The following is a 20,249-nucleotide window of genomic DNA, read 5'->3' on the forward strand; positions in this document are numbered from 1 at the left end:
TTTTTTTTTTTTGGAAAACCATTGTGAGGCTCCTTTGCAGATACCATCTTCAAACAGAAATGAACATTTCAATCTCCCCACAGCCCACAAATCTGCAGCTGGAGATCAGGGCCCTGATTGCTGGAGMGTTTTTATTCCCTTCAAGGCGAGTGATAAAATCATGAAAGGTTTGAGGAGAGCCAGGARTAGCTGGAGATGCTCTGATTTTGGCTGTTCCTCTGAGGGAAAGCCCAAAACCTCCAGAAAAGGGGCAGTTGTGGGGCTCAGGGGAGTTTTGGGGTCTCTGTCAGTGACACATCAGTGACAGGTAAATTCATACAGTGCCACGTGCTGGTGACATCCCCAATTTCACACAGCTGACCCCAAAAGCCAGGCAGAAGCTGCTATTACCTGTCTTACCTTTCCCCAGCTGAATTATCCTTGAATTTTGCTTTTATTAACTATTTCCCATCAGTCTTTAATGCATCTTTCAAATCTCTTTGAGAGCTTTTAACTAGACAAGAAGTGTTTTTTCCTTTTGTTTCAATTTTTCATTTCCAACCAGCGATTTGACTGATTTTCTTCTTGTTTTGTCAAATCACGAGGATCTGAGTTGCTTTGAAAGACTYCATTTTCATTTCATTCTTTATCCCTTTTTTCCAACACAACTGATATTCTTTCAGTTCTTGGTAATAATCACCACTAAGCCTCTTCAGGGATTCTTTTACTTCTGATAAAAAGTGAGATGCTGCTTTTTTTTTCTGCTCAGCTTTCAGAACCATTTTCTCCTCCAGGGACACCAAAGGAATCCTTTGGTGTCTCTCTGATCCTCCTGCAACATTTTGGTGCCTCTGGACCCACCCCATTCACACCCCGCTTTTCCCAGCTGCTGTTTTTGTAAACTTCCCCTTGTGCCTCAGTTTCCCAAAGAGAAATTGAGGAATTTTCACCTTTGGCTCCAGCAAGGAATAAATCTAAGCCCTGGCTTTCCTCCTGAGCATCACCACACATCYGTCACACCAAGCAGGGCAGATTTATCTCAATCTATTTAATTCCTCTCCATCAATTCCCACAGCAGCCAAACAGAGCTGTAATTTCCTCAGGTAGGGGAAGGGGCCATAAATCTGTGTTTAAAAAGTGAGCACCTGACTCCCAGAGCCCTCGGTCCAGGGAAGAGTCGAGCAGATTAATTAAAGAAAATATGAACAAGTAGAAGAGAAGAAAGAGGATTTCTGGTTTCGAATTTTGAACCAACAATGAAGTTTTTGTTTGTGCTTATTGCACATCTGAGAAGATTTTGGAATCTGCTCTGTGCTGTGTGCCAGCAAAGGGGAGCYCAAAAAGGGGGAAAGTGAGGGAATTTGTGGGGTTTGGTGTGAGCTGTGTCCTGCTGGTCCCAGAACAGCAGAAGCTTGGTCACCATGAAAGGAGGATTCCTGTGGAAAAATCCCACTGGGACCCTTCCTGTCAGGATCTGCAGCCTGCTCAGCTCAGCAGCTCTGATCCCACACTGAAATTGTGTTCCCAGTTCAAAACCCCCCTGATCCCCCTGTCCTTGTGTTCCCAGTTCAAAACCCCCCTGATCCCCCTGTCCTTGTGTTCCCAGTTCAAAACCCCCCTGATCCTCCTGTCCTTGTGTTCCCAGTTCAAAAACCCCCTGATCCTCCTGCTGCTGGCCTCAGCTTTGGTCAGCGTGGTCACCAAGGAGTACGAGGACGCCGCCAGCATCACCATGGTAGGTGGGAGCTGCCCCGTGTCACCACGGTGGGTGTCCCCTGACCCCAACCCTATGGAGGATGTCACCTATCCCCAACCCCACACTGGGTGTCCCCTACCCCCGTCCCCCACACGGGTGTCCCCTGTTCCTATGGGTGTCCCTATTCCCCCATGGATGTCCCCTGTCCCCTACCACCTTGGGTGTCCCCTGTCCCCACCATGGATATCTGTTCCCTGTCCCCATGGGTGTCCCCATCCCCCTATGGGTGTCCCCTGTCCCCATTTCCATGGGGTTGTCTCCTGTCCCAATCCCCCCCATGGATGTCCCCCATCCCCACCATGGATGTCCCTTACCCCCATCCCCATAGTGGTTGACCCCTGTCCCCATCTCCCATGGCTGTCCCCTGTCCCCATGGCTGTCCCCTGTCCCCACCATGGATATCTGTTCCCTGTCCCCTGTCCCCATGGCTGTCCCCTGTCCCCTGCCCCCATGGCTGTCCCCATCTCCTATGGATGTCCCCTGTCCCCTTTCCTCCATCCCCCATGGCTGTCCCTATCCCCATGGCTGTCCCCTGTCCCTATGGTGTCCCATGTCCCCCATGGCTGTCCCCTGTCCCCACACCCACCCCTCTGGTGTCCCTCTCTGTCCCCAGGCCGTGCTCATCGTGGTCACCGTGGCTTTCATCCAGGTGTGTTGTCTATCCCCCCTCGGCCCCATGCCCACGGCTGCCAGGGGAGAGCGTTTCCCATAACCTGCCTTTCCTCTCTCCTCTCCTTTCCAAGGAATATCGCTCYGAGAAATCCCTGGAGGAGCTGAACAAGCTGGTGCCCCCCGAGTGCAACTGGTGAGCAGAGAGGGGGGCTCAGAAAATTATTTCAGGCTCTTGTGAGCATAATGAGAGCCTGGAGGGGTGGCACCGTGAAAAGGTGCAGGCACAGGTCACAGTGAAAAGGGGATGAAATAATTAGTAATGAGCAGGAATTATTAGAATTTTTTTTTCCAATTATTAGAAAAAAAAAAAATTAGAAATGAGAAGTAGGCACCCTGTGGAATTGAATAAATGCTGAGAGAGAGGAGAATCCCAGAAAAGCCTTCCTGCTCCTCCGCATCCCTGCGGCATCCTGCATGTCACTGTCCCCTCAGGCAGGACAAACCTCACCTGTGTACATTGTTTTTTTTAAATTTAGGGTGTTTTTTCCCCCGAGAAAAAAATCTTTTTTCCCCTGTCCTGCCTGTGCCATCCTAGTTTGGGGCACAGGCACAGGGCAGGTGCCAGCCCTGAGCAGCTCCAGAGTGGCTCAGACACACCTTTCCCCGAGGCTTTGAAGTTTGTTTTCCATCCTCAAAATTCCAGGAAACGTTTTTCCGATCGATTTTGTTGCAAATCAGTTTTGTGACRGCCAACAGAAAGGAGCAGTGAGGCTCAGGGAAGCCTTGCCCTGCCAGAAAGGTGTGGGGCTTTCCTCAGGTCCAAAGTCCTCCCTGGAGCCTACAAACCCCATTGATGGCTCTTTGTTTATTTAAGATATGACACCAGAAGCATCCAACTGCCTGCAAGGCTCTGCTCTGAGCACAGCAGTGGAATGCCAGGGGTAATTCTAGCTTTAAAAAGCCYCCTTTTAGGTCCAAGAATCTGCAATTCATTATTTAAAGCATGAAAGCACGACTTCTTGCAGCTGCTCTCTACCGTATAAATAATATTTAAGTCACTTATGAAATGTAAACCATCCATAACGTGCTCATCTGTGAAGCAAAACTGAGCCTAAACTGAACATAATCCTCATTGCTCTGAAGGTTTTTTTTGGTTTTACTCTTTCTTGCCAGCCACATTGCCAAGCCTGCATGAGGAATAAAACCCAGCCYRGTTCATTTTCTTCTTTTTTTYCCCTCGTGTAGCCTGAGGGAAGGAAAACTGCAGCACCTTCTAGCACGAGAGCTGGTGCCTGGAGACATCATCTACCTGGCTGTGGGGGACAGGGTTCCTGCAGACCTCAGGCTCATCGAGGTAAACACAGCCAAAAAAAACCCAAACCTGCTGGGGAAATTCCCCATCCTAACAGAGCCAGGTTTAAAACAAAACCATGCCCTTCATCAGGTGACAGATCTGCTGGTGGATGAGTCCAGTTTTACCGGGGAGGCTGAGCCTTGCAACAAGACAGACAGCGTGCTGCTGGAAGCTGGGGACATCACCACGCTGAGCAACGTGGTGTTCATGGGCACCCTGGTGCGCTACGGCAAGGGCAAAGTGAGTCTGGCACCTCCAGTCCCTTCCCTGGGTGTTATTTGAGATTATTTTGGGGTGGGAGTGGAGGGAAAGGAAATGGGGAATGAGAAAAGGCAGGTTGGATGGGATTTTTGGTATGGAATTGTTCCCTGTGAGGGTGGGGAGGGCTGGGATGGAATTCCCAGAGAAGCTGTGGCTGCCCCTGGATCCCTGGAGTGCCCAAGGCCAGGCTGGACATTGGGGTTTGGAGTACCCTGGGATGGTGGAAGGTTATCCCATTACAGGCAGATGAGTTTAAGGTCCTTTCCGACCCAAACCAGTCTGTGATTCTTTAGATTTTTTCACCTCCATCTCTATTTCTCCTTTTTCCAGGGGGTGGTCATCGGCACGGGTGAGAATTCCCAGTTTGGYGAGGTGTTCAAGATGATGCAGGCAGAGGAGGTAACTCAGGGCATGTCTGGGGAAAGGTTTGGGATCTTGGAGGGGAATTTGTGACCAGGAGCTGTGCCAAAAACTCCTGCACTGGGCTCAGTTCTGCTCCTGCCACAAAATACCTGTGAGAGGGACACCAGAGTGCTGTGTGTGACACAGAGGGATGGGACAGCTGTGCCCAACACACCCTGTGGGACAATTTGGGGGAAAAAGGCACAAGGGACCATGGTATGGACAACCAGGACTGTGGTCACCTGTCCTGGGCTGGCCATCACCCCCTGATCCCACACAACGAGCAGAGAAAAGCAATTATTCTCTAATTTCTGATTTCCCCAGACTCCCAAGACCCCTCTGCAGAAGAGCATGGACAGGCTGGGGAAGCAGCTGACACTGTTCTCCTTCGGGATCATCGGTGAGGGGTGCAGTGCTCACTGCTGTGGGGTCAGCTCGGGGCTCTCTGCGCTCCTGGGCTGCTTTTCCATGGGTGTGGGGTCACCTGGATTTGGGGATTTGAGCAGAGAGATCTGGGTGGGGTCATGTGGATTTGGGGCTCTGAGATGAGGGAGAAATTTGGGTGTGGACCACCTGGATTTGGGGGTTTGAGTTGAGGGGGAGATCTGAGTGTGGGGTCACATGGATTTGGGGATTTGAGCAGAGACACCACAGGGAGAGATTTGGGTGGGGTCACCTGGATTTGGGGCTCTGAGATGAGGGGGAGATCTGGGTGGGGTCACCTGGATTTGGGGGTTTGAGCTGAGAGACACATTTGTGTGGGGTCACCTGGATTTGGGGGTCCAAACAGAAACATCACTGAGGGGGAGATTTAGCTGTGGGTCACCTGGATTTGAGGATTTGAGCTGAGGGAGAAATTTGGGGAGGGTCACCTGGATTTAGGGATTTGAGCAGAGACATCCCTGAAGGAGAGATCTGTGTGGAGTCACTTTAATTTGGGGGTTTGAGCTGAGGGGGGAAGATCTGGGTGATCACCTGGATTTGGATTTGGGGGTTTGAGCCCAGGGGGAGATCTGGGTGGGGGTCACCTGGATTTGGGGTTTTGAGCAGACACCACTGGAGGAGAGATCTGGGTGGGATCACCTGGATTTTGGGGTTTGAGCTGAGGAGGAGATCTGGATGATCACCTGGATTTGGGGTTTTGAGCAGAGACATCACTGAGGGGGAGATTTGGGTGGGGTCACCTGAATTTGGGGATTTGAGCTGAGAGGGAGATCTGGGTTTGGGGCTTTGAGCACAGACACCACAGGGAGAGATTTRGSTGKGGRTCACCTGGATTAGGGCTTTGAGCTGAGGGAGAAATTTGGGGAGGGTCACCTGGATTTGGGGTTTTGAGCAGAGACATCCCTGAAGGAGAGATCTGTGTGGGATCACCTGRATTTRGGGGTTTGAGCTGAGGGAGAGATCTATGTGGGGTCACCTGAATTTGGGGCTCTGAGCAGATACACCCCTGAAGGAGATATCTGRGTGCCTCACTGTGTTTTTATTTCTGCAACAGCTGCAGAGTTAGAGATTTTTTAATTMTTTTTTTAATMAKATSATTTTCCCCACCCAGGTTTGATAATGCTCATCGGCTGGCTGCAAGGGAAGCGTCTCCTCAGCATGTTCACCATCGGAGTCAGGTGAGCACTGCAGAGCCCTTTCCTCTCTGATTTCTGATGAAAAATCCCAAGGAATTCCCCGTTGGGAACAATGGGCATTTCACAAAAGAGAACTTGAGTTAAAACCTTTCATAAAATCTTATTTCACTCACGSTGGTGAAATCAATGTGAGCTTTAACAGAGTGGATGGAGGAGAACAAAAACAAGCTTGAGGGTTTKATTTAATTTTGTAAATTGATATATTGAAAATCTTCACTGGCATCTCTAGCTCACGCTGCTGGGAATGCCCTTTCCTGTCTGGGMTGTGAATTTACAGGGAGTGTAGCAATAGCAAATATTGCTCTTTGCTGTTCTTGCTGGATTTCCATCTAAAGATAGCAATGCACATCTCATGCAGGGTAAAAAAAACATGTACAACTTCTTGAGCAAACATTATAAAAAATGTGTTCTCAGCAGTGCCCATAAAAACTGGTAACTTGGTTTGTGGTGTTGTCATGGGTCTAAAATAAATTCTTAAAAAAAAAAAAAAGTTATATGGAAATTAAAAAATGAAAATCCCAGGTGAGGGGACAACAGAGAAGCCAAACTGGCTCAATTCTGTCTCCCAGGGAGGATGGGTGGTAAAGAAAAGGGGTTAATTCTGAATTTTGGAGGGCAGATGATGGTTTTTCAGATGCTCCTGGATTACATTTTGCACATACCTGGAAGCATCCASAGTTTCCYGAGGAATATCTAATATCAAATATASYGGGGCTGGATTTTTCCAGCATTTCAGGTGCTGCAGGGTCTGGTTCTGCTCTGATTGATGGTGGGGACATTTGGGGAGATGTTTCTGTCCCCCTTGGTGGGTGAGGGAGGAGCTGAGGGGCTGCATAGGGGCCAGGAGCTGTGAGACCTGATGCCAAGGAATATTCAACTCCCATCCTCAGAAAAGTAAATAAATGAAATTAAATCCAACCTCTAAATCTGCTTAGCCAGAAATTAATACTCTCTGGCAATTCAAAGTAGAAAAAAACAATTGCTCTGTCAAAATCATCCAGAAGAAGGTTGAAGGGCTGGATAAATAYCCTACTTTTATATTTATGTGGTTATCCCAATCAGACCCTGAGGAAAGCTCAGTCCTGGGTGTGTCCCTTGGCAAATTTGGGGCAGATGCTGTGGTTTGGGCCCCGGGGTGAGGCTGTTGTGTCTCTGCTGTCCCCAGCCTGGCTGTGGCTGCCATCCCTGAGGGCCTTCCCATCGTGGTGACCGTCACCCTGGTGCTGGGAGTGCTGAGGATGGCCAAGAAAAAGGTGATTGTGAAGAAGCTGCCCATAGTGGAGACCTTAGGTAAGGCTGCAAARCTCAGTCACCTGCCCAGCTCTGGAATGGGAGACTTGGTCTGATCCTGAAAAACAAATTTGGAATAGGTTTAGTAGGACAGAGAATTAAATATTCAGAATTAAATACTTTTCAGAATGCCATTCAGAATTAAATATTTTTTCTGCCCTCTGTTTCTCACCCTTTTCCCTTTTTTTAGTGGGGTGGACACAGGCATGGGTTTGGAATGGTGCCCATGGGGAGCAGAGCACACCTTGGGTTAAAATCTTCATTTCTCCTTCCTCCCCATGCTCGGGGATCCTCCTGCAGATCCATCCTGTCCAGGCTAAAAAACCTCCCAGCCCCTCTGGCGGCCTAAATAAAACCACTTCTCCTCTGCAGGCTGGGTGCCATGTCCCTGCTGTCCAAAAAGTGATGGAGAGAGGGACAGAGGGGACCTTGGGGAGGGACCCAACCCATCCTTCAAGCACAACAGCTAGGGTGGAATCATTCTGTCACCTTCAGTGTGTCCCTCTGTCCCTCCTGGGTGGCTGCACCTGGGATGGAGAAGCAGACACGGTGTCCATTAGAACCACTCCTTAAACTCACAATAAATCTTGTGTTTCTCCCAATATGGGATCCTTCAGCCAGCTCCATCCTCCTGGGATACGCTGCCCTTGTTTGGCCTGCCTTTGTTTGCTCTGCCGTTAAGGAATCTTATCAGCCCCATTTTATTGTCTCTGCCCAGACCCAGCACATCTGAAACGTTTTTCCCTCCTGGGGGAGTTTGTTCTGGTAGGGCTGTGCCCACACAGGCGGAACTGCAGGTGCAGGGGAGAAACAGCCAAAACTGTTGGACTTCTGAAAGGGAGAGAAATAATCCCCCTTCTTCRTCAGTGACTGAAAATGAAGTGTTGGAGGTCACAGCTTTGCTCTCTGCTGGTTCTTTAGAAGTGGGATTTATTTAATTGCAGCCCCATCTGCTTTAYTCTCTCCAGCCTTTTACCAAGGTCATTCTTGTGGGGTCTGTGCCTSAGCACTGTGGTCATCTCCAGAGCCAGGGAATATATTCACACTCAGAAGGGAGCTGCAGTCTGATTCTTGTTTTGTATCAAAGTCATTTCCTCCCTTCTTGGGAGTGGAAACTCTCTTGAATGTGGTGGCTCTGCTAATTCMCTCTTCTGTGGTATTTTGCAAATGAACTCTAGAAAAATGTGATTTACTGGATGAGGATTGGCACAAAGCAGAGCAAAGGGGCAGCTTCTACCCCTAAATGTTGATTTTTTAGGTATTTTTTTAGAGCCCTTAACCCATCTACTCTCACAGTCCCTCGGTGAGGCAGGGAAGGGCCGATATCCCTGAATTARAGAAGCAAGACTGAATTGGCAGGGTGGGAATTTGGAATATCTGTGTGGAATAAAGCAKCTGCTCTGCTGTGCAGCTCAGAAATGCCAATCAGTGTCTTCTGATGCCCAGAGCAGCGTAACCCTCCTCAGATGTGCCCTACCCCATCTCACACCCAAACTCCCTGCACAATGCCCCGTGTGAAATCCTTCCCTCCCCTCGAAGGAAGCTCATCCGTTTCTTGATGTTTTCTCCCTTGCAGTTTCAATAATATTTGTGAAAATCATCCTGCCCCTTTTCCCCCTCGTAGGAAGCTCATCCATTTCTTGATGCTTTCCCCCACTGGTGCAGTTTCAATAATATTTATGAAAATCATCCTGCCCTTCCCTCCCCTTGTATGAAGCTCATCCATTTCTTGATCCTTTCTCCCTTTCCCCCACCAGTGCAGTTTCAATAACGAGTGAAACTCCTCCTGCTCCTTCCCCAGCTCCTCACTGAGCTCCATTTTTGCTCTGCTCTGTCTGAAGCCCCTCCTGCCTTCCTTTCAGGTTGCTGCAATGTCATCTGCTCRGACAAGACGGGCACCCTGACGGCCAACGAGATGACGGTGACCCGGCTYGTCACCTCGGATGGCTTCCAGGCAGAGGTGAGGGTGAGGGAATTCTGGCTTTTCTGCTGGAATTCGGCAGCTCTGTTCTGCCTTTGGTCTGGCCAGCCCCAAATCGAGCTGGTTTTTGTGCATTTTGTTAAAGAGAAGGGATTTTTTGCAGCTCTGGGGCAGGCAGAGCTGGGGCTGATGGTGCAGAAAATGCTCAGATTTCATGTAGAAGTTCATTGGTATAACGTGCTGTTGTCTGGAATGATTGTTAATACTGAAATCTGCCACTGACCCTTGCTGGTCCATCTTCTCCAGGAATATTTGTTATAGGAACAGCTTCATCCTCTCCTCGGTTCATTCCCCTCTGTGCAAGGTGAGTGAGAAATGCAGAATGTGAGGCAGAGGAGAGGCAGGGCAGTCATCAGGAGGGCAGGGCTTGAACCAAACCAGTGCTCCCACTGCTGCCCAAAGGCTGCAGCTCTCCCTGAAAGAGAATTTCTGCAATCAGGGCAAAAAACAGTGCTCTCACTGCTGCCCAAAGGCTGCAGCTCTCCCTGAAAGAGAATTCCTGCAATCAGGGAAAAAACCAGTGCTCTCACTGCTGCCCAAAGGCTGCAGCTCTCCCCTGAAAGAGAATTCCTGCAATCAGGGAAAAAACCAGTGCTCTCACTGCTGCCCAAAGGCTGCAGCTCTCCCTGAAAGAGAATTTCTGCAATCAGGGCAAACACGTTCCCTGTAGGATAAACTGACTCTTTCTGTCCCTACTGTGATGTGATGTTGTCGCTGTCTGCAGCCTTTTCTTTCAGCAGGGTTTTGAGGCAGAAAGGAGAACCCCTGCACTCCTCCAAAATGAGAATTTTCGTGAGTGCAACCCAGCCCTGCCTGGCTCAGGGGATATTTCCCATCTTTCTCTCCCTCCCTCAGGTCAGCGGGGTGGGCTACAATGGAGAAGGAAATGTTTATCTTCTGCCATCCAAGGAGATTCTGAAAGAATTTTCCAATATCTCCRTTGGGAAACTGGTGGAGGTAAGTGTAAATCAGCTCCTCTGAGTTACTTTCAATTTTGAGTTTCACCACTCACTTTGGGTGATTACGGTGAACAAAACCATTTCAGTAATTCTGCTGATGTTCAGTAAAATGGGTTTTCTTGCTAAAACATTCCCATGGAAAGGCTCTGAGTAAGTGATATTTAATACCTGAAGCTTATGGGTGAAAGGCAGTGATCATAATGYGTGCAGGGAGAGAACAGAGCCATCAGGTTTGAGAGTCAGTGATATCCTGGATAAAAACACAATTCTGGCAGAGGACAGACCGATACATTTTRCCATGTTCAGGTTTTTAATGTGCACAGTTTCAGGGCATTAGCCAGCTACACAGCCAATTTATAAATGTGTTGTGATGTTCTCTGGGTTCAGTGTCAGCTTTACATAAAATTCTGAACATTCAGCTGCAGGCTAAAATGAGTGTTTGGGTGGTGAAATGATCTGAGCTGGAATCTCAAATGGAGATTGGGTTTTATTTTATTCATAGTGCACATTAGGAGCAATAGTAGGAGAGGCTGAGCTTTCATTTTCATGATCTATCAAGCTCATTAGATGTATCTCATGTTTTCTGGGTGTTAATTTATCCAAATTTTAACATTTTACCAAAATAATGGATATCCTGTGGATTAACTGTGTTTACAAAGCACAAGAACCGATCTCAAGAGACGCTGCTGTGGGGAAACCTTTTCCCAAAACTTTTGTGTTGTGCCAACATTTCATTTCATTCCCCAATCTTTCATTATTTCATTTAGAGAGAGGGAAAAGCTGTGACTTCAGTAATGAAAAAATAGCCCATGTGAACCTGTCCCTCTCTCTAGGCTGGCTGTGTGGTCAATAATGCCATTATCAGGAAAAACAGYGTGATAGGACAACCCACAGAAGGAGCTCTCATTGCCCTGGCCATGAAGGTAAGATCCTTGGAGTTTAAAATTTTCCTGAAATTAAAATAAATAAATCTATGAAATCTGGAGTTGCTGGGTCTAGCAGCAGAGTGAGACTACTTTAAATTCCCCAGACTGRTTTTWGCCTTTCCTTGTCTGCTCTCCCCARGGTCAGAGATGTTTCCTCTCCCAGCCAACCCTTTGATGTGGACAAACACTTTCTCTGAGCTTCTGTGCTGACAGCAATCACTGTTTGGCTTAGTTAATCCTCCAGTTAGTCTGGGTAGTGGATTTCTTTTAGGCTCAGACTTTTTTATATTTCCTGCACGTGGCAATTAAGAGACCAGGAGGAAAACAAGAGTTAAAAATGGGCAGGAACAGGCCAGAGCAGGATGCGTGGAGCATTTTGTGCCATCAGCCAGCTTTTCCTTTTTTTCCTGGTTGTGATGATGTAAAACAAGGTGTTTTTATGAATATTGCATTCCCAGTTGCAGGCAGAGTTGTAAAACACCTCAAGGTGTCACCTCAGCAGTGTCACATCAGCAGTGTCACCTCAGCAGTGTCACCTCAGCCCTCGGTTGGGCTATAAAGCCCCCGAGGTTCCTGATGGAATGATGCACCTGCAAACATCTGATCTCACCTCCTGCTTTCAGAGCTCATAACTCTAGCAGTGAATTCACAATTTAATTATATTTTTTTTTTAAACAATGGCATTTCATTGCCCTAAATGATGAATCAAAACCTTCCTCCTGCTCTGGCATTCAGTAGCCAAGCAATAGAAGAATATGAGGCAGGTCTTTCCTATTTTTCTTTTTAATTTTTTGGCTTGGTTGGAGCTGGGGAAGAAGGTGATCAGAAGTAATTCCCAATCTCTTCACCTGCAACACCCACACACACTGCTGGAGCAGGAGAGTATTGATTTGGACTGAAATGTTTTGTTGTGAATTGCTTTTTGAGTGTAACTCATCAGGAAATAATTCAAAACCAAATCTGTAACTGACCATTCAGCTATTTTCTATTTCCTTTTTTTTACTYGAGTTGCTGGGAAATAACCCAGAAAACAAACTCAGAAATCTGCTCATCCCATTGCTTTGCCATAGGTTTGGGAAATGGGCTTGATTCTTCTTTGACCCAAAACCTCACCAAAAGGCAGGACAGCTCCTTAATCCTTACAAATTTAACAGGAATCAATTCAAACTCTGGTTTAATTTATCCCATATCAGCACAAAAAGGGTTTGAAACAGGAATTTCGCTTTTTTCATATTTTCCCTTGARCTCTGTGGCATCTGACAGCCTGGAAGGACACGGTCAGCACTCAATCCTTGMAATATGGAAAATATTCCCAAGCTTTGGCAACGCTCAGCCTCACAGAGCTCTTTTTGTTTTACCTTGCTTCAGATGGAATTAGCTGACATAAAGGACATTTATGTGAGAAAGAAGGAAATCCCATTCAGCTCGGAGCAGAAGTGGATGGCTGTGAAATGCACACTGAAAAATCAGGTAAAGCAAACAGCRGCCGGGGCCGGTTTCGTGTTTCTGATTGTGCCCCTCCACAATGGGCACGAAATGGGATCTCTTCAGCAAATAAAGTTATCAGGAGTTARCCATGTCGGGAGAAAGCGGAACAAACTTCAAAATTCCCAGCTGGGGTGGAATTTTAGCTTGTAAAGCTGTGTTTGAATGAGAGGAGGGAATACTTTTCATACAGGGGTTCGAGCAGGAAAACAAAAGCTTTTCAGAGATAACTGACAGGGAGAGATTCAGTGTTTGGGCATTTATATTTTGCTGGGTTAAGGAGGTCACCTTGGCTGATATTGTGCTCTGGTTTAAAAACTCACCAACCTTTTCATCAACCCTGCTGTGAGGCTGAACATGAAAAATGGCCAGAGCAAAAATATCCCATCCTATTTGTAATACATGCTCATGGCATCTTTCGAAACAGGTCAAAGAGGAAACAGGGCCTTTTCTACCTACAGTTAAAGACCTCTGCATTTAAAATGTTCTCCATTTTTTTTTGGTTAAAGTGTGTTCTCTCCTTTAAAGGATCAGGAAGATATTTACTTTATGAAAGGAGCGTTTGAAGAAGTTATCCAGTACTGCACTCTGTACAACAGTGGGGGCATCTCATTGTCACTCACACCCCAGCAGAAAGCCCTCTACCAGCAGGAGGAAAAACGAATGGGCTCCTCAGGCCTTCGAGGTCAGTCCTTATTGTCCATGTTCCTTGGGCTTACAGGTTGTCTGGCCTCATCATTTCCTGCTCTGCTTTGGTCAGGATGGACTGACTCAGTCAAACATTGGTTTGGGTTGGAAGGGATCTTAAACTCATCCCATCCCACCCCATGGGCACCTTCCACTGTCCCAGGGTGCTCCAAACCCCAATGCCCAGCCTGGCTTTGGGAACTGCCAGGGATCCAGGGGCAGCCACAGCTTCTCTGGGCACCCTGTGCCAGGGCCTCAGCATCCTCAGAGGGAAGAATGTATTCCTAATCTCCAATCTAAATTCCTCTGTTCAGTTTAAAGCCGCTGGTCTTTAGCAACACTTTCATGATCTCTTCCCAACACATGTCACAGTGCCAAGGGCCATGTCCTTGCTCTGCTGGATGATCTGATTTTTTCTGGGTTTAAATTAGTGAGTTTGAAAGGAGCACTGGGAATGTGGATGTTTCTCTCYCAAGGAGTGCTGTGATTGTCTGGGATAGGTCTGAATGATGCACTGAGAGCTCTGTGCTGGATCCAAGCACTGCTCTGCCAGGTTTTGCTTTTGGAGAAGAGAGCAGCAAAAAGCCTTTTTGAGAGGAGTTCCAGACATGGATTTGGGTGCTGGGATTTCTGTTTGGAGCTCGGTTCAATCCTTTGTTGGGCCCAAATCTGTTGATCTCCTGATCCCAGCTGCCTGACAGGGGTTTCACACACATCACTCCTTTCATCACTGGAAACATCCCCTCAGAAACACCTCAGACTTCCACACAGTGACACAGACCCCATTTCCAGGCTGTAAGGAACAAGAACACACCTTGGCAGCCAGATCTGGAAGATGGTGCAGTTCACTTTCATGTTCTCCCACCTTGTGTCTCGTGTTTGGGAGCTCCCATGCCATGCTTGATTTACAACATCCAAATCAAATCATTTTCCCTCACGGCCATGGCAAATTGCTGCTCTGAAGGCAAGAGATCAACTCAGACAGCAGCTGCAGGTCACGGTTCCATCATCAAAGCCACACTGACATGAACCTGGCAAAAAATCCCTGAGTGATTTGAGAATGATTGAACGATACGGGCGTGCTCCAAGAGCAGAGACAAAATGTTCAGAGCCTGGGTGTTTACGTGATGGGAGTCTCTCTGGTTTAGCTGAATTTACATTTCACATTTTTAGGTTATAAAAAAAAGTGTTAAGTTTTTGCAGGAATGCTATTGTTTAAGTCTGTAGTTTTATAGTGTGCGGTTTAACATAGAACTGTCCAGATTTAATCCATCTGCATTTGGGGAAGATGTGGTACACAGCTTAAAATTAGAAAGAAATAAATCATAAGAGAAACATGTCAAGCAGAAATGCTCTCATTCAGAGAAACTATTATTTAAGTGGGCTGAATTTTTGTGTCTATACAAGATCTGATTGACTAAAGATCTGCTTTTAATGACTTTTTTCTGCTGGAAAACCAGCAATTTAATATCTTCTGTAAATGCTCCTTTTAAAGCATAGAAATACATCATTAACAATTTACTCTTGTCCTCTTTTTCTCCCCTCTTTTGCTAGTACTTGCCTTGGCTTCAGGTCCAGAACTTGGCAAGCTAACATTTCTAGGTCTGGTTGGAATAATTGATCCTCCAAGGGCTGGAGTGAGAGAAGCTGTTCAGGTGCTCTTTGAGTCTGGTGTGTCAGTGAAGATGGTCACTGGAGATGCCCTGGAAACAGCTGTGGCTATAGGTACCAAACTTTGCTGCTTTCCTTTTTTTTTCACTTTGCAATCTTTCCTGGGGGTCTCTGTTATGTCTGTCAGATCAGCCAAATGTTATATCCCTTAAAAATCAAATTTATCATTGTTTTTGTGTGTGTAATGGAGGTTTTAAAGGCCACTGAGTTTTTGTTTTCTCACTGAAACAAATATTATATGCAGTATAGAGCAGCTACGAACTCTGGGCCAAATTCCAGTAAATTAATTCCACTGTTTTTGCAGCAAAAATGGCAAAATCTCAGTGTAAGACCCTTAAAAAAGACACAGATTGCATTGCTATTAGGGATTATAGAATGCACTAATATTTAGAGTGTTTTCTATCTCTTTTCTTTGCAGGACAGAATATTGGTCTCTGCAATGGGAAGTTGAAAGCTATGTCTGGGGAAGAGCTCGACCAGCTGGCAGAGGCAGAGCTCTCCTCCACTGTCCAAAATGTAATGGCTTTGGTCACATAAACAAAACTTATTTCCAACAACTTCATCTAATACAAGCTTGTATTTTATCTTTTTGTTGTTGTTGTTTTTCAGGTTTCCATTTTCTTCAGAACAAGTCCAAAGCACAAACTAAAAATAATAAAGGTACTAAGAGCCCCTAAAAATAATTTTATGCCTCACAAAAACAAAGGGGGGGAGCCTCAGTTCTGGAGATGACCTGGTCTTCCCCAGCAGGATTTAAAAGATTGTAAAACCCCAGCTAGAGCATTGGCACCATTTACTCTGAAGGTATTAGCTGTGCAATTTGACTTGATGATCCTTGTGGGTCCWTTCCAACYCAGGATATTCCATRATTATATGATTTTATTTCTCTTGCAAGTCTGGTCTGGGCATTTGAAAAACACTTAGTAGAGGTATTAGCAAGTAAAACATCAGGAGAATGATTTCTGATGATTTTACTCCCCTTTTCTAACTTCTGCAGGAGTTCTGAGTTTCTCCATACTCCTGAAAAGACAAACTCTTAGTTCTTAGTGTGCGTTTTGTCCTCAGAGTGGCTCTGAGTCTGTTTTACCCTCAAACAGCACTTCTGATATTTCAATAGCAAAAAGAGCGAGGCAAATAGTACAAACTCTGAGATTGCCAACAGGATTTTGTCTTGTTGCTCGAGAGCCTCTGACCTCTGTCCTCCCACAGGCTCTGCAGAGGGCTGGTGCTGTGGTGTCCATGACGGGAGACGGCGTCAACGATGCRGTGGCCCTGAAATCCGCCGATATCGGGATCGCCATGGGACAGGCRGGGACAGACGTCAGCAAAGAGGCTGCCAACATGATCCTGGTGGATGATGACTTCTCAAAAGTCATGTAGGTTTGGTGACTTGCTCCTCAGCTCCTTTCTGGCTGTGGGATGAGCTCTGGGAATGAGGCAGGATGCGGGATGTGGGAGTGGACACACAGCAATAGTTGCACACAGGGCAATGTTTTTTCTTCCAAGGGGTGGTGACMAAGCCACCTTTCACCTGAAAGCCCTGGTTTGGGGCTGGAGCTAACTGGGCACCTGAGAGCTCTTAGAAGTCTGGGTAAATCAGAGCTTTTTTGGCAAAAGTCAGACTTAATGACCTTGGAGGTGYTTTCCAACCTTTACGATTCCACCTYGTACTCATCCAGGAAGCTCGGAGGAAAAGCGTGATTTGCAATGCTCTGTTGGTTTATGATAACAGAGGGGGCAGGGAACAGTGAGTATATAAATAGATCCCAGGCCTGTTTTATGAACCAAAACCTGGCCATGTTTTCAGATCTGCTCGGTTTGATAAAGGAATTGTAAGTGAGAGGCTGCATTGACCACCTCCTCCTGAGCTGGGCTCTGAATTTCCACTGAAATAAGGGCCAGAAAAGACAATTTGTGCTTTGAGTGTCACGAGGAGCTCAGTGTCAAACAGCCTGAGCACTCTTTACTTCATGAACTCCCCTCTCCCTTCCAGGAATGCCATAGAAGAGGGAAAGGGAATATTTTACAACATCAAAAATTTTGTCCGGTTCCAGTTGAGCACGTAAGTCCCTGTTTGCTTCAGCTCCTGTGAAAGCACCTTCGGGGTGAGGCCCTGCAGATATTTATAACATTGTTCTGTGCTTTGCAGGAGTATTTCAGCTTTGAGCCTAATTACTCTGTCAACAGTGCTCAACCTACCAAATCCACTCAATGCTATGCAGATCTTATGGATCAACATCATCATGGATGGGCCACCGGCACAGAGGTATGGAAGAGCCCAATGAGCAAAATAATCTGGGCTTTCATAGGTCTCAATGGACTTAGGAACACAAACTCTTGTGATTCCTCATCAATCATCATCAGTGGGTTGATCAGTTGCACATTTTTTCTCTTCTTTCATAAAGCACTTCACATTTACTTGAGGATTTATGTATTTTCCTGKTTTATGGTGGAATCATTTTATTCAATTTTCTGAAACTATTCCGTTTTTTGGCCTGTTATCCTGAAAGCATCTCTCTCTAGTAGAGTGGCCAGGGAATAGGGGGTACATGCCCCAAAATCACGAGACTTAGGAACTTCATCCAACTGCTAATTACAATTACATTTAAATACAATTACTGCTTCCACATTCTGCACACTCTCCCAGCTGGCTCTCCCTCTGGGATGGGATACTGATGTGATGAAATAATGTTATTTTGGCAGCTCAATATGCAGAAAACACCTTTAGCATCAGTGTCAGACAAATTTGGGGCCTTACATCACCCTGCCAGAAAACTCSAAAGGATTGCATCCTCCAGCTCCATCCTGTTTTATCAGGATGTCCATTTTGGGACAGCCTGCATTAACTAAACTCATTCCTCTGCTTCTCTTGGAGGCAGCTTGGGAGTTGAACCTGTTGACAGGGACACCATCAAGCAGCCCCCACGGTGCATCACGGACACCATACTCAGCAAATCCCTGATCCTGAAAATCTTCATGTCAGCAGCCATCATCATCAGTGGAACCCTCTTCGTCTTCTGGAAGGAGGTGAGGGAAATCTGCACTCACATCTTGTTTCCATCAGGGTGGATGGGGAACAGAGTGAAGGGCACTTTCTGAAGGAGAACTTTCTGGAATCCATCCTGTGGGGAAGGATCAGTGTGGGCAGAGGGTTCAAAATGCAGGGTCAGCTCCCAGCTCTGCTGTCACGTCCCTTTGTTGCCTTTAATTTGGAGCTTCCAATTTAGAATGGGAAACTTATTACTTGATGTGGCATCAATACTTTAAGGGACATTTCGCCTCTAGCTTTCCATTTTCCCAGCAGAAAATGCCAAGTACRTAAGTACAATAGATTGCTGTTGGTAAACAGTGACTGTTATGTTAAGTCTCAGTAATTTATTTCAGAATGTTCTTTTCTCAAAGTCCACATCAGTTTAAGATTTTAAAATATGGGTGATAAGATCGTAAACTCTAAAAGTAGCAGAGAGAAATTAATGCTACCTGTAATAGATTGAACTAGATTTTCTCCTTTGTTCTACTGCCTGGGCTCATTAAAGGGAACATTTAATTCTTCTATTGAACTGGCATATTTTTGTAAGGTTAAACTAACCCAATTTTTTTGTGTGCTTCCAGAATCCAAAGGGTGGCATAACTCCTCGAACCACAACCATGACTTTTACCTGTTTTGTGTTTTTTGACCTCTTCAACGCCCTCACATGTCGCTCTCAGGTGAGATTGCTCTGTCAGCAGTAATTTCTTGCCTCAAATCACAAACATAAACATTAGAATACCAGCATTTTGCATACTAAGGGTTTTTTCTTAACATTATTTAAAGTAGTATGATTTTTATCAACTTTTTATATAAATAAAATTATCCATCACAGTTCAAGAGCAACTACACTTTCAATTATGTAGCTCTATGTTGGTGTTTATGTAACTTCAAAAGTAATGGACTTGAAATGTAAAGAAACAGGGTGACATTAAGCTCTAATAGAGATTGGGAAAAGTTACTTTTTTTGTTTTTTTCCCTTCTGTAGACAAAGCTGATATTTGAAATTGGCTTCTTCCGAAACCGCATGTTCTTGTATTCTGTGCTTGGGTCGTTTTTGGGACAGCTGGCTGTTATCTACATCCCTCCAYTACAAAAGATCTTCCAGACAGAGAATTTAGGAGTGTTAGGTAAGTTGCAAAAGAAATATTTTTTTTTTAATTTAAAGTGATTTTAGAAAGCAGATGCCATTCCCAGTTTTTCTCCATTAGCTCCCAACACATCACCAGTAGGTGAAATCAATCAGCAGCTCCTGTAGCTGTGTATTTACACGCAGCCATACACAATTAGCAGTAGTATTTAATGATATTATCCCACCTTAGGTCTTGAATTTTGATTTACTGAGCATAAATGCAAGTCAATGGAGACATGCCAAGATTTTTCAGGAACATCACACCATCTATGTGATGATATTTCTGGGATCATTACACAGACATTCKCTTTGGAAAGAGCAGGGTGACCGCTTCCCAGCTGAAATGCTGGGATTTTAAAAACTCAGATTTTAYCATTTGAATCAGCAAATTGCTCCCTACCACACTGTGTTACTGCCTTGGGCTGTTATAAGCAGCGGGCAGGGATCCCAAAGGATTCCTGTTTCCACCCTCCAAGGGGACTGTCCCAGCTGTGGRTGTCCCCAATTCTCAGCTGGCAGGGGCACACGCAGGGCTCACCCAGCACAATTCCTGGCTGCAGGAAYGCCCTGGGATGGCATTCCTGTGCTGAGCTCACCTCCATCCTGTCTCATCTCTCAGACCTGCTGTTCCTCACCGGCCTGGCCTCCTCGGTGTTCATCGTGTCCGAGCTCGCCAAACTCTGTGAAAAGCGCTGCTGCCACCCACYGCACACAAAGGGATTGTCACAACTGACTCGGACTGCTCTGAAACACACTGGGAACAGAGCTGTGACCCTGGATAATCCCAGTGCACGGCTTTGTGACACCACACAACCTTCCTGAAGGTACTCAARTGTACCAACAGTCCTTACACCAGAGGCTCTTCCACCCACTCACCATGCGCAGTCCACAGAAACCTCCAGAGAGGCTCCTCTTATATTTTTATAGCACTGATCTGTGCATCCAGAAGGCTGTGCTAGTCCCAGACAAAAGAAGAGCTTCACACCTGTACAGAAAAATCTATTGTGCATAAACTGAAATTTTATTTATTTAAATCAAAATCATTTTTAATAATAAAAATCTACATTTTAAAAYGTTACTGACAAG

General features: G+C 46.1%; 1 protein-coding gene across 1 annotated transcript in view; it reads left to right on the top strand.

Annotated features, from left to right (window-relative positions):
* The window catches only part of ATP2C2 (ATPase secretory pathway Ca2+ transporting 2), a 21,684-nt gene extending 1,455 nt beyond the window's left edge, over nucleotides 1–20,229 (top strand). The window contains exons 2-25 of the mRNA XM_057381967.1: nucleotides 1,625–1,714; nucleotides 2,349–2,384; nucleotides 2,479–2,540; nucleotides 3,593–3,701; nucleotides 3,792–3,941; nucleotides 4,293–4,361; nucleotides 4,689–4,764; nucleotides 5,920–5,986; nucleotides 7,170–7,294; nucleotides 9,157–9,254; nucleotides 10,131–10,232; nucleotides 11,068–11,157; nucleotides 12,529–12,630; nucleotides 13,174–13,330; nucleotides 14,887–15,057; nucleotides 15,422–15,519; nucleotides 15,613–15,663; nucleotides 16,213–16,379; nucleotides 16,997–17,065; nucleotides 17,153–17,269; nucleotides 17,883–18,030; nucleotides 18,616–18,711; nucleotides 19,020–19,161; nucleotides 19,783–20,229. Of these exons, the coding sequence (XP_057237950.1) occupies nucleotides 1,625–1,714; nucleotides 2,349–2,384; nucleotides 2,479–2,540; nucleotides 3,593–3,701; nucleotides 3,792–3,941; nucleotides 4,293–4,361; nucleotides 4,689–4,764; nucleotides 5,920–5,986; nucleotides 7,170–7,294; nucleotides 9,157–9,254; nucleotides 10,131–10,232; nucleotides 11,068–11,157; nucleotides 12,529–12,630; nucleotides 13,174–13,330; nucleotides 14,887–15,057; nucleotides 15,422–15,519; nucleotides 15,613–15,663; nucleotides 16,213–16,379; nucleotides 16,997–17,065; nucleotides 17,153–17,269; nucleotides 17,883–18,030; nucleotides 18,616–18,711; nucleotides 19,020–19,161; nucleotides 19,783–19,985 (2,595 nt within the window). The 3' untranslated portion in view covers nucleotides 19,986–20,229. The remainder of the gene's footprint in view (nucleotides 1–1,624; nucleotides 1,715–2,348; nucleotides 2,385–2,478; nucleotides 2,541–3,592; nucleotides 3,702–3,791; nucleotides 3,942–4,292; nucleotides 4,362–4,688; nucleotides 4,765–5,919; nucleotides 5,987–7,169; nucleotides 7,295–9,156; nucleotides 9,255–10,130; nucleotides 10,233–11,067; nucleotides 11,158–12,528; nucleotides 12,631–13,173; nucleotides 13,331–14,886; nucleotides 15,058–15,421; nucleotides 15,520–15,612; nucleotides 15,664–16,212; nucleotides 16,380–16,996; nucleotides 17,066–17,152; nucleotides 17,270–17,882; nucleotides 18,031–18,615; nucleotides 18,712–19,019; nucleotides 19,162–19,782) is intronic.
* The last annotated feature ends 20 nt before the right edge of the window (nucleotides 20,230–20,249 follow it).

This window comes from Malurus melanocephalus, unplaced genomic scaffold (genome assembly GCF_030028575.1).
Source record: "Malurus melanocephalus ecotype Western Australia unplaced genomic scaffold, MMel_1.1 scaffold_543, whole genome shotgun sequence".
NCBI classification, from domain to species: Eukaryota; Metazoa; Chordata; class Aves; order Passeriformes; family Maluridae; genus Malurus; species Malurus melanocephalus.